At 36.5% G+C, this 13,930-nt stretch overlaps 1 protein-coding gene across 3 annotated transcripts in view; it reads left to right on the top strand.

Annotated features, from left to right (window-relative positions):
• Positions 1-13,930, top strand: part of GABRB2 (gamma-aminobutyric acid type A receptor subunit beta2) — a 159,441-nt gene that overhangs the window by 131,105 nt on the left and 14,406 nt on the right. For 2 of the 3 annotated variants that reach the window (XM_068417201.1, XM_068417199.1), the window contains exons 6-8: positions 5,828-5,965; positions 7,170-7,322; positions 8,422-8,666. In XM_068417201.1, coding sequence (XP_068273302.1) covers positions 5,828-5,965; positions 7,170-7,322; positions 8,422-8,666 — 536 coding nt within the window. Of the gene's footprint in view, positions 1-5,827; positions 5,966-7,169; positions 7,323-8,421; positions 8,671-13,930 lie in introns of all 3 variants that reach the window. The other variant, XM_068417200.1, reaches the window with a different exon arrangement.

The following is a 13,930-nucleotide window of genomic DNA, read 5'->3' as shown; positions in this document are numbered from 1 at the left end:
GTGCATGGCCTCAGAATCTTCTCTGTGTTTTAGCCACATTTTCAGTGTTTTGCATGTTTATGTCATTATTTTTTTTTCCACAAATTAACAAATTTCTTATCTTCAGTCCCCAGGTGTTACCGTGGTATTAGTGACACAGACCACTTGAATTCCTACATAGGGTGCACACTTTAGATGTGTATTTGTATCTATATATCAATATAAGATACAGCCCAGCTGTCATATACAAACAAAAGGATAGTGAGGCAGTGAATCCTACTGATAAATCCTGAGTTTTTCAGAAAAGTTGGCTTCTATTTTTCCCTTGTGTGGTGTTTTTGATAACTGTCTTGTGTCTAAATATTCTCATGCTCAGCCAGTAATGCTAGAGCTTTCATTTTAGGTTGTTTGTATTTAAAGAGTTTCTGAATTTTGACATCTCTTAAATAGACTGAAAAAAAATAGGCATTTTTGTAGTTTCTGTATGAAGAGGTTTTTACTTTATGTTGTACTAGTTGTTTATTTTTCTTCTACAGTGCTTCATCTTCTGTCATTCCATGAAGTACGGGCAATGATAAACTCCCTGTCCATGTTAATGGGAGTCGAGAATGTTTTGCTTCTCTCAGGACTGGTGCCATATTACCAGGACAATGTATTGATTTGGTTGACTGCCGATGTGTGATGCATGGCAGAAATGAGAAACTGAACTTTCTGAATGTGAAGTAAATCTTGCTGCTGCTGTTATATAAATGATTTAGGGAAAAGCAATCAATCAGATTCTTTGTTCTGGTAGCAGTGCTACATACAATTTAATATATAGTAAACCAACAGTTCTTTTACAATCTAAATCGAATAGTGTTTTGTGCTAAACTCAGATTCTTGTAAAAATGACTTGCAGCATTTTTGGTTTTAGCATGCTTTACTTTCTACATTACTGATGTGATCTGATAATTTGGAAATATTGAGCTGACATTCATTAATTCTGCCTTTTCGTTGTCAAGAGCCACGGATTATTCTTTCTGGTCTACTTATTACTATTTTAAATTTGTTGGTCTTTAAATAATTTTAACTTGTAAGTAGAGTTGTTTTGAGTCCCAAATATCTGCAGATGTAGTTTTATTATATCCGCAGGCAGTTGGACTTTAATATCTGTAAAACATCCACCAGAGACCTGAATAGGCCCATTCTCTCTCCTGGAAGATGTTTTGCAGATATTAGACTTATATCCAGTTACATTTGGGTACTTTAGCAGTACACAATAGCATTCATTTACAGATGACTGTAATGGTCTTTGCTCTCCTTCTCCATGTTATGAAATGAATGGGATAATTTATCCTTCTTGGAAAGAGAGAGAAGTATTTTAATGAAAGCTTGAAGAGACTTCTAAAATTATTCCTATTGATACCTGCTAACGAGTCTTGTCATTCAGTGTCAAAGTCTCAGCCTAGCAGTTTCCCAGCGTAAGCACCTTAAGCAGCGGGGAGTTCTGGACCGTCTCCCCAAAGCAGCCCAAAGCTGCCTGTTTTAGAATCTTTGATTTGAACTTTTGGGTGAGATTTTCAAAGGAGTTCAGCTCTCCTCAAGAGGTAGTCGTTGATATTTGCTTAGTATTAAGGCTGTGAGAATACAGGGAGAAGCTTAACCACATCTTCCTGGTAGAGGGGGAATGCTGGTGCATTTCGCAGTCTGCTGGAACACAAATCCTGGAGTTCTTTCCTGCGCGAAGCCTGGTATGATTAGATGCTTCAAGGCCAAACCATGTATAGGCAGTTGAGCAGAAAAGTTCTCCTAACAGATGGTCTAAAAATAAAATAAAGAGCCATTTGGGTTTTTATAAACATGTTTTTTCTTACATAAAAAAATTGGTTTTTTCTTGCTGTAAGTTATTTTAGCATTTATTCTGTCAGAAAGAAAAAGAAAAGATTGATTTATTAGTTATGAAGTTTAACAGTTAAATTACCTCAAAATTAAATAAATTACCTTGATTAATACCACCAAGTTCAGTCAATGGTATTAGAATCTGGAACTTGCTGTTGGAGAGCAGGGTGAATTTGAGATAGAACACCAGCAAAACTCAGCAGTATCACAGAGTAAGAGTGAACCCTCACAACAAGGTATTTAATATTATTCTTTCTAAACTCTGTAAGGATGTTCTTTGGTATTTTTCATAACATATACTTGCTTTTACATTTCAAGTTCAGTCAATTTATTCATTTTTCTTTATTTTACTTTAGATTTTATTTTATTTTCCTCTCTGAAAGCTCAGAGTGAGACTTGACAAATATAAAGTGGTGATAGAGAAGGAAACATAAGTAAGCTGTCTGCCTTTTTTCTGAAGATAGACGTGACTGGAAAAGTAAAGGATACCATGACAACCTGATGAATTTCAGGTCTGCAGAATCTGCACATATTCCTCATACCATGTAACCCTTGGAAAAATGACCAAAGAACTTACTGCACTGAATGAAGGATTTGTGCTTCCCACAAATACTGAAACAAATGAGTTTCCTTTAAATGTCTTATTGAAGTGGGCCTGTCTTGCCAGAAACACAAACGTTAATGACCTTTGTCCATGTACCACTGATCTTCCTGGAAAAGTACCTTTTAAAGCAAATGAAGCAGATCTAGCAGTACTTATAATCTGGTATCCTGCAGAGAGCAGAAACAACTTGTCAACAGCCACTGCCCCAGTGCTAACAGTAATTTCCCTTCCCATCAGACAACTGCTTCTCCACTGGGAGAAGGTACACCAATAGGTGTAATGGTCCTATGTAAATCACAGAAGGGGCTGAGAGCCTTCTTTCCATGCAGTATTTGCGAGCATGACAACAGCTTTTGTTATTAGTGGATTCAGGTGGTAAGTAACAATCTGCAAAAACAAAGTCTGTTTGCTGGAATACAGCTTTTCCAGGTATCCACTGGAGAACCGGAGGATGGGGCCAGACTACAGTATACTGTCAAAAGTTTTCAAGTTGTATTTAACAGCTCAAGTCTGCTAGTTCAGAAACTACGGTAATCTCAGTCATGTGGCTAAGTACAAGTATTCCTCATTTCTTAACATGTTTAATACTTAGAAGTGCCTCAGTATTTCAGGTCATTTTGGAAGGAAAGAAACCTTTAAAGTATTGTGCTCTTCCATTGTGTACCTTTTGCTGTCTTTCTATTGTGGAGGAAGTAGAATAAGGTTAATTGAAGAAATGAGAGATAGGAAGGAAGGCTCTCGCATAACTAGGCAGTCTCAGAAAATCATAATTAAGCAGCAAAATACAGTATTTCCTCATGAGAACAAAACAGTTCCAATCTCCTGGGCAAGTCTGTAATTTGACTCTTTTGAAATAATTTAACTGATACTATAGGACAATTCAAAATCAGTTCTATCAGTCTTGACTGAACTAAGGATACATTGCTTAGCCATTGGAAATGTGCTAAAACTATTCTTATCTCTAAGTACAGCATCTCTTGGTTAACGTGCAACAATTTTGTGCTGTAAATTTCATCTGAGACAATTCTATGTGGAGTGCTAAAGGTTTTCCTATGCAAAGTTGCAGTAAGTGAAAAGCAAAGTTCAATCAAATGTTGATCTTCATGAGACAACTTCAAAGCTGATGAGTTCTGATGATTAAAAAAGCAAATTTGAATATACTTTGTTGCATCACAAGGTGTGTAAGAAGCATCAGTATGATTGTGGAGTCACGGTTAATGCTTGTTTGATTACAGAGGATAGGCCTTCTACTGACAGATCTTGGCTCCTTTTCAGACTTCTCATGTTTTAGACACTGAACAAGTAACATACAATAAATGCAAAGATTATGATATCTATGAGACTCTTCGTTTGACAAAAATTCAGTATAGAGGAATGTAGCCAATTTTTTTGATGGCACTGTCCAAACAAAGGAGGGAAGCTAAATATTATGGGAAGTTATTAGCCCAAATTATGTTCAGTTATTCCTTTAATGATTCTCCTCTTGGTGATACAAATCAGTGACCATTGATGTAAGCTATTTGTTGACATGAATTTAAACTGTGTTTCTGAAGGAGTTCTGGATATGTCAAAAGCATATCATATTCCACATTGTAGAGCTTTTTCTCCCTTAACTGTTGAAGGTTATTTAGAAGATACAAGCCTCTTTTTTCTTTGGTTGATGTCATCAGCTACAGCTACTGAACTTCTGGGTAAACGGAAAGATTAAGGAAGAATTTATTTCACAAAAATTTTAAAAATCTATTCTCTCATCAGTTTTGCTGTCAGTCAGTGTCACCAACTTTGAAAGAAGAGCAGGTTCCATCTTGAATTCTTGATGTTGACAAGCTGTTCAAAATCTGACCTGTATGCATGAGATGGTTCTGATTCCTGAAATTAGTTTTCCATTTTCTGCCCTCAAACTACTTAGATTTTCTGCTAGCCCCATGAAAAACAACGGAAGAATCATGTATACAAAAAAAAGGAATTGTTATCAATATGCTATAAGAATGTAACTACCAAAATACTTTAAAACTTGCTGTATGTTGGGATAGATTTTTATGGTTGTTTCAATGTTTTTACAGATTAGTGGGTTGATACCTTCAAACTCACCTGCTGCTGCTGCTGTGCACCTGGATTATACTTGGATTATCAAAAATTAATGATGCATGAACACAGTTTTATAGTTTCTAGTTTATCAAAATATGCATAATCTGCATTATTCCTTGAAATTAAGTGCTATATGAGGACTCTAAAATTGTGTTTATTATATAATTTTGTCCTTTGTCTGTGGGTGAGAATTTAAAATCAAGGTCAGATAGATATCATTTTATTATGTCAGTTTCCCAAAAGGACACAGTCATTATTCTGTCTGTGAGTTGTCTATTTTATTTTCAATTTTCATCAACAAAAAATTTTAAAAGGCTACAAACTTTCATGAATATCTTATTTCCTGGTTTTGTAGCAGATTTATTTCTCATGTCTACTGATCAGTTCTGTACACCAGCTCTGGAGTATGTAAGTTAGCTCAGCTGCCATTTGGCCAACCCAGATTCGTATTTCATGCATATGTTTTATGACTGTGTGAACATGAGCTGTCTTCTGGGGATTTTTTTGTGGGTGGTGAGATTTTTTTTGGGGGGGGGTGGGTTTTTGTGGCTGTTTTTTGCCATCCAAAGTGATGGCTGTTGCATCTGCTACAATTGCTTCTTATAAGGGCCTCACTGAATGCGGCTGTTCTTTTATTGCATTCAAGCTGTTTTTAGAAAAAGAATGATCCTGGTTTTACAAGTCAGATCTAAATGGATTTGAACTGGAGCTTGTCCTTTTCATCCATAGTCAGATTATAAACTACATAGCATACAGAGGAAATATCATAACTGTATGCTGAACTTCTCTCTTACCCGTATTACTCTCACTGTCCTCTTTCTTATGCTCATCATGGTGCACAAGACAGAAAAGCATCTCTTCCAGGCCTCACTTGGTGACCTGCTCATGTTTCTGCTACCAGTGCTGATGTTTCAGCCCAGGGGCTGAAATTACAGCAAACCCACACTGTTTTATCCAGCCTTGGGATCAGAAGTTACGTTAAGCTGAATGTACAGTTACTATCTGTGTACGCGATGTGTGTAGCCTTAATTTGTTTTTAAAGGCTTGCTTTACTAATATATTGCTATAATATATCTTTAAAACAACAAAGATTAAAATACGCCTAGGATTGCCATATTTTGAACTACCTGTGTCTGTCTGTATGTTTATATGTATTATGTTAATAACGGTTTAGTTTTAGAAATATATTTGAAGCCATTTTCTGAATTAATTCTCTGAACTGTTCTCCATGATGTCAGAAGAGATGTGTATCTTAACTGTTTACTCCTGTTTTTATAGATGGCTATACAACAGATGACATTGAATTTTACTGGCGTGGGGGTGATAATGCCGTCACAGGAGTGACAAAGATCGAACTGCCACAGTTCTCCATTGTAGACTACAAGCTTATCACCAAGAATGTTGTTTTCTCTACAGGTTTGTGGAGGGGAAGCTAAAAGGGGAATTCAGTGGGAAGACTTTTAGAAATTGGTTAATTTTCAATGTGTAGTTCAGGATCTGAGCAAAAGTTTTAGAAACAGGAATAAATTAAAGCAGCAAGTGTGAATTTTGAAAGGAACAGCTTTTATTACAGCTTTCACAGTGTATAAGGCATCACTCATTAACATATGAAGAGGACACAGTAGTCTGTCATGTTAAGGCTCAGTCAAATAAGCTGTATTTTCTGTTTTCCTATCAAAGCTGATTAAGCCACGTACACACCTCAACTCCCTAAACCCAACAAGAAGTAACCCAGCCTGTAGGAAGTTTAGGAACCTTTTTCTCGCTATTTCTAGATGTTTCTTCTGCCAGGCTGTGGATGTATTAGACTAATTATTTTGTCTTCGTTGTAAAGCCTTTAAAATCCTTGTTCCACATGATTTGTAGTTTAGCGTGTGTTAGCAAGCACATGACTTTCTGAAGGCTGAAAAGATGCTTTGTGAGAAGGAGTAGAAAATAAGATTGGATTTCATAAAAAATAAAACACGAAACAACTAGAACATTTAAAAGACATTAAATCATTCAAGAGAGACAAGAGTTGGGTCAGGCTATTACTACGTGATGTTCTCTGCCTACTTGAGAAAGCTACTAGGTGTGTTAAAACAAGAAATCTTCAAAACTCACTTTCTAGATAAGGATAGAAAACATCTTTGGAGGGAGTATAGAAGGCTTGCGCATCCCAAATTCTTCAAACCCAAGCAGAAATAGGACTTGAACAGTGATCTCTAGGCACCTATTTCAACAAGTGTTTCATACACCAAAATATTTCTGGTGTCCAGTGACAAAGGGCAGGTGTTGCATTGCTTGGGGAGAAGGTTAGAATAAGGGTTATGCTGAAGTAGGCATACTGCAGCTTGTCAGGGAAGAAGCATTTCTATGCTTTGATGCTCTGAAGTGTATTTTGGCTGCTGATTGTTGAGTATTATGATTACCAGCAGATATGCACCTAGAGCATACTTGTACCCTTAGAATAAAGATTATTTAATCTCCGTTCTTGCTAGAAATTCTGCAGCTAATTATCCTGGATCTTTCAACTCTGTGTGTACTCTATGTTGCATGAAACAATAAAAGCAAAATGACAGAAAAATGTTTTCAGGCTTTATACAAGTAAATTATGGCCATACCAAATATTCTCTTTTAGGTGCCTACCCAAGGCTGTCTCTCAGCTTTAAACTTAAGAGAAACATTGGTTACTTCATTCTGCAGACCTACATGCCTTCTATTCTGATCACTATCCTGTCCTGGGTTTCCTTCTGGATTAATTATGACGCTTCAGCTGCAAGAGTTGCTTTAGGTAGGCATTTTTACACATCTCATGCAGTGTGCATTAGCGGAAGGTTTTTCTTGCTTCTGGCTTAGTGGATAGTGCATGATTTGAAAAATAAATCTGTTAGATCTTTTTGTGTCTGGCTTGTTAAGCTTTGTATTATTTGAATCAGCATTTAAATCATCACAACTTAAATAAAAATTAAAGTGATTTCATGTCTCGATTAGCTAACTGTATAATCATTGTAACCAGAATTAGCTTAATTGTCTCAACGTTTTCTGTTGGTTTACTGCTTGTTTTTCTGCAAGGAGAATGCATTTAGTTTGCCTTTGCCCATGGCAGTCCAGAATACAGATTCAGCACTGTGTTATGGATTATAAATTACTTTTCCTTTAAGGTATGAATTAAATAAAGTTTCACTAGGGTTGTATAGCTAACTTCCCCTTAAGTTGAGGGCTTTTTTCCTTACTGTTACCTTACATTCTAAAAGCAAAACTATTTCCCTAATTTATATCTCATCACTAATCCCATGTGTCTGTTTATACTGTGCCCCTCATCAGAGGATCCAAGCATGTTACAAAAATAAATACAAGTATCAATTGCCAAATTTTGAATAACTCAGATGGATTCCTACCAGTACAGCCCTCATATAGATAAAATAAGTAAATCACCATAAAAGATACAATTCAGAATTTGACATTTTAATTTTATAGAATACTGTCTGAGTTTTTCCAGGCCTGTCTGTGTAGTGTTTTCCCATAAGAATTCAAGACTGCAGACATCCTGAAAATGCTGGAGGAAAGCAAGATAACAGTGACTCTAGGCTGGTAATTTACAACTGAGACTCATTAGAGAAGGTTACAGTTTAGCTGGTTAATAACAGACTCATAGAATCCAACTACTGTTTGTTTGGTTGAACGCAATTTATCACAGGTGTAATCGTCTTTGCTGTACAAAAAATTGAAGACAAAGATAAGGAATACAGAGATGGGGGTGTGTTTTTTCCCACCAGGAGAAAAAAAAAATCTCCTAGAATTTTTTGGCTCTAGTATTTGAATATTATGAGCTATTATGCTAGAAAATTAAAACTAATTCAATCAATAGGCTTGTCAATTCTTTTTTCCAGGAATCACAACTGTGCTCACAATGACAACTATTAACACCCATCTTCGAGAGACTCTTCCCAAAATTCCATATGTGAAAGCCATTGACATGTACCTTATGGGATGTTTTGTCTTCGTTTTCATGGCTCTGCTGGAGTATGCATTGGTCAACTACATCTTCTTTGGTAGGGGACCTCAACGTCAAAAGAAAGCGGCAGAAAAAGCTGCCAGTGCCAACAATGAGAAGTTGCGAATGGATGTCAATAAGGTAAATTGCAACGGGGATATATTTTCAGCATTGCCCCGGGAAGGCAGACTTTCACTTCTGCCAGACAGAGCTTTAAAATGTAATTTCTTGTAGAAAATGAGTGGAGTGGGATTATTATTATCTTGTCTTAGCTCTGCAGAGCAGCGTACTTAGCCACCTCAGCAATGAATGCTGCCCTCTAGCCTGGAAAACTGAATGACTTTTTTCTAAAGCATGCACTCAGTTAAGCTTTACTATGAGATGTTTTCTCAGTCAGGATGTAGAGTTAAATATGTCTAATCTGTTTCCAAAGGAACAAATCCAAAATGATGGCTATAGCTGATATTCTAGTAAGAGCTGTATGGAACGTTGGAAATAAAACCTAAATTTAACCTACTTTCGTAAATCTTTCAGATGACCTGGATAAGAAATATTTGCTACAGAAGTGTTTAAAGCTTGAAAAGTTTGCATATTTTCAACATATAATGGCCCAGGATACTGTTGACTAAATGAGAAACTGCTCAGAAATAAAGCATCAACTTGCTGTGCACTTAATTTTGAACCTAAAAGTGGTCCCCTGGGGATGCAGAATTGAGGCAAAAAATACAGTTACCAAGATACACACTTTTGGAAAAAGTATCCATTATGCTTAATGAAAATGGAGCACTTATCACAAAGCTCTTGTCATCTTTCACTTTGACCATTTTGGATGAGTTTCACACAGTGGCAAATCTGGGCTGAATGCTAAAATGCACTCAGTGTGAAACATATAAACTTTCACACACATGCAAGTTTGGAAAGTTAAATAAAATTAAATTATCTTTTTTTGGGGGGGACGAGGCATGAGAAGATTTTGAATTTGTAACTCAGCATGATGCTCCAAGGGGAAAAAATCAAAATCAGAATTTAAAAATAAAATTATAAATCGGAAAAAAACCCCAAGTGATTATTTGTGAAGTGGAAACGTAAGTTTCATACAGCTCTAGTGGTGGAATTTCTCATGTTTGTTCAGAACTTCTACACTACCATAGTGTGCCTGTGGACAGAAGAACATTTTGTTCCATTTTTGCTGGAACAACAAAAATCCATCACATGTTGATAGCGTAAAACAGTTGGTTTTATAGGTTATAGTTTATAGTCTTTTAAGATTATATCGTCATGGCTCAGATCTCACCCATTTATTAATTTATTTTTATCTTTTTAATTTGACAGAAATATGAACGAAAGTAAATGCATAATGATGAGATTAATTTTGATGTTATGGTACCATAGATCACATTTTACCATTGTAAAGTTCATGAAGACTCTGTAAAATCCTTTTCTTTCTATTGGTGATTTTTCAGCAATGTAAAAGAAGTTGCAAGCTTTTATTTAGTTTGTCAAGTTTATTTTTAAAAAATCAGTTTCCCTTTAAAAAATCAAAGCTATTAACTAAGAAACCCTGTAGGTAATTTTATGAGACTAGATCTATATTTACCTGAAGACTTTCCTCTAACATCAATGGAAGTTTAAGGTCCATAGCTGTCAGAGTATCACCACTAGCTGAGGTATATTTTTGTATACTGTTTCGCTTGTGATATTTTCTATATACTTATTCATACAATAGATCTTTCAGCCAAGTAACAGAATAGCCAAAGTCTAGTGGCAAATTGCTAATCATGAACTCGAATTTTAACGTGCTAACTAGTGTGCTAATCCAGTCCCTTAAGCAGAGTAAATTAATTCCCACAACTGTTGCAGAAATCCACCAGCCCTACAGGATTCACACAAAGTATACTGGGAACAACTTTATTTATATTTTTATTATACTGAGCCTTTTGCTTAATATACTGGGCCAGCATGGTTCATAGTATATGGCAGGTCTGCTCTGGTATCCAGATACACTCTGATCTGATCATCAGGTTTTCAATCCCTTAAGCAATAGATAGAGAATCAAACAGGAGAGGATCAGAAAAGAGTAGTGATCAGAGAACGCTGTCCTGCTGCGTGTAGACTACTCTGGGGAGGAGGAAAGGAGCTGACAGCTGTTCTTGCTGTTTGACCAGCAGCGAGAAAACAGATTCATATTTAATGGACCTGAATATTTTATCTATGAAAGGGAGCCAAATATTATATAATTATTTTAATGTACAAGAAACAAAAATGGGTCTGAACTGCTGAATTTGGTTCAGATGCAGGTTTCCATGAAAACCCAAATATTTTAGAAATGGGACCAAACACTCCATCTCTAATTAGGATCCAACATTGAAGAACTAATTTTATGAAGTATGAGTACTTTTTTGTGACATTACTAGATTCCTCTTATATCATTAAGTGGAATACTATGGATTTATGTTTATGATTTCAGATACTTTGTGGGAAAGATTAATGCCATGAGTAACAAACCTCAAAACATGAAGATGAAAACTTCTATACAGCTCTGTTACTGCATTCAGCATAGACATTGTAAAAAGGGTGGATGAATAGTTATTGGAACTGCTGCTTGTAGTGCAGCACCTTTGTTTATACATTATAGACCAGCAAATCTGTACTAGATTTCTGCAGATTACAACACCAATTTTTGTAACAGCCTCTTACAACTTTTCTGAACAAAATGTGATGAGAGAAGGGTCGATTAGTCCTTCCATCCACAACTACTTGCAAAATCAAAATAGAAGTTAATACATACTCCCTTTATGCTGGGAGAGATTCAAGGGCAGGCACAGACATTGGTAGTCTCTCTATTTTTGCTCGGTGTTATTCAGAATATACTAGGGGGCCTACAAAACAGTACGGAAGCACAACAGAAGCTGTTCTTCCATGACTGTGGTATCTGCTGAATCCAGCGTAATGCCTTGGAGAATTGGTGACTCAGGAGGAGAATGTCCTCTTTTTTCCATTTGGGCGAACACCATCAGGCTGGCTGCAGAGATTCCTCTGGGCTATTCCAGATAAAACTGTGGCCAAATCTTTTTTTAAATTTCATATTATATTCATGTCATATGCCCAATGAATGTGGTGGGTTTGGTTTGGGTTTTTAGAATCATAGAATAGTTTGGGTTGGAAGGGACCTTTAAAGGTCATTTAGTCCAACCCCCCTGCAATGAGCAGGGACATCTTCAACTAGATCAGGTTGCTCAGAGCCCCGTCCAACTTGACCTTGAATGTTTCCAGGGATGGGGCATTCTAGTACCTCTCTGAGCAACCTGTTCCAGCGCTTCACCACCCTCATCGTAAAAAATTTCTTCCTTATGTCTAGTCTGAATCACCACAGAAGATTGTAACTTCATATACTCCCTTACTCTCAAAGTGCGTTGGTTCTGTTTGGGATAAGGGAAAGGAAGAGAAGGGGTTGGGCCTATATCTTGACTTGCTGTTTGAATTCTGAAACCTGAGTAATAAAAACACGGAGAAATTTAAAGGACATAAAACTCAAGAAAGACTCAGACTCGATTACCAGCAGATATGTTATCACAGACTTGCTAAATCATATTGGACATGCTCAATTTTCTTTGCAGTGACTTCAGGTTAAAATGGCTGTGTGTATGACTGTTCCACTCTTGAAGTTTCTCAAGCGGCATTCAGCAGTTTGTTCCTTTAGTCTAACTTGTCATCTTTTGCCTTTGTCAAGGCTAATTTTTCTCTCTGTAAACAGTCACATTGTTGCTTACAGGTAAATCACTGGCTTTCTTCTTATTCTAGACATCCTTCACTTATTGGATATAGCATTCACATCATTTCCCCACCTCTCTTTTCAAGCCTATCATCTTGTCTTACGTTTTTTCTTCAAATGCCTTCATTATCTTTATAGTCTCAACTTTTTGAATCTCTTCTATTCTGAAAGACATAGTACTGCAAGTGTGTATATAGGGATAGGTAAACTGAGAGTGTTGTATTTCCGCTTGAAGACCTAATATGTGTAATAATATATGGTGTATATATACTCTAATGCATTGTTATACAATTTTATTCTGTGGACTTTTCTATTTTAAATAGGAATGTTGACGATCACCAGCATCGTTTTGATCTTTTGTAGGCACATTTCATGCTATCTTTTCTTTAGGCTCAGGGCACTAATCAAGTATATTGTCTGTGCTTCTTCCAGATGATTAAGAGATATGTTAAAAATAGGGCCAAATTCTGACCTCTGGCTTCACAATATCGTTCAGCTGACTGTCTTCCTATGCGTGATTGTACATATGTCTGGGACACATCATCTTTTCAGTTTTAAGATAATGTGTCAAAGGCTTTACTGAAATCCATAACTTTCATCTGTTAATTCTGTAATTACATAAAAATGTTCTAGAAGGATTTGGTCTAGAAGCCTCTATGCATCTTTTTTTCTTCTAATTATAATATTGGTTTCTGTTTCCTTTTGGGATAGAAGGGAGCAGGGGGAGGGAAACAAGCTCCTGTGATAAAACCATTCAAGTTTTCTCCTTTATGAAGTCTGGCTTTGTCTTCAAGGAGATGATTAGTCTAACCAGGATCTCAGTGTAGAGCCTGGTACAACAGTGAATAATTTCTGATGTAGACCCCCAGCCATTTTAATATACTTAACTTCTGTTATTGCAGTTAAAATAATGAGCTTCTTGATGCTCTCTCAGTACTGATTTATTCCCCATAAGTTTGTTCCAGGATCTAGTAGCCAAAATGGTTTTGATTAATTTTAAAATTTTCTCGTACATTGTTGGATCCAATAATTTTACCTTAGATGTTTCCATCTTGAAACTGTGGCTTAGATGGACTTGCTGATGCTGATCACTGTGATGTGTCTGATGCATCTTCTAGTCCTTGTGTTGTTCAAGATCTGCAGTCTGATCACCTCCCAAGCTCTGTATTCAAGTATGTTTCCTTTTGGATTCATTGCTGTTTTTATGTAGTTGCTCATCTAACTGAATTGATCCAGACTACTGCATACATTAATTGACTTCTCTGGAGGTGTAAGTAAGGTGAAAATGCTTTTCAATATCAGTGATATGTCTCTATTTGTTAGTCTGGATATATCTGAAAAACTCTGCTACAGCTATGTGGTAATTTAATGGAAACCAGAACTGTCACTGTAAAGACCATGGTAAACGTACTGGGCTGAATGAAAGGCTGATTCTTCTCCCTCTGTAAAGAAGTGCTTCTTGCATCTTGCCAGCTGTACATTTAACAAGGGATGATTATAATGGAAAAGCAGCTGTATGCCATCCTCTTCCAAAGCAACAGAGTCAATACTTGCTGTGAGTATTATCAGTTCCTACATCAAGGCTCTTGTTAAAAGAAGGACTACAGATCTATCTCTTGATGGAGCACCTTCT

The sequence above is a fragment of the Nyctibius grandis genome, chromosome 22 (genome assembly GCF_013368605.1).
Source record: "Nyctibius grandis isolate bNycGra1 chromosome 22, bNycGra1.pri, whole genome shotgun sequence".
NCBI lineage: Eukaryota > Metazoa > Chordata > Aves > Nyctibiiformes > Nyctibiidae > Nyctibius > Nyctibius grandis.
This window is presented reverse-complemented; position numbering and strand designations above follow the sequence as displayed.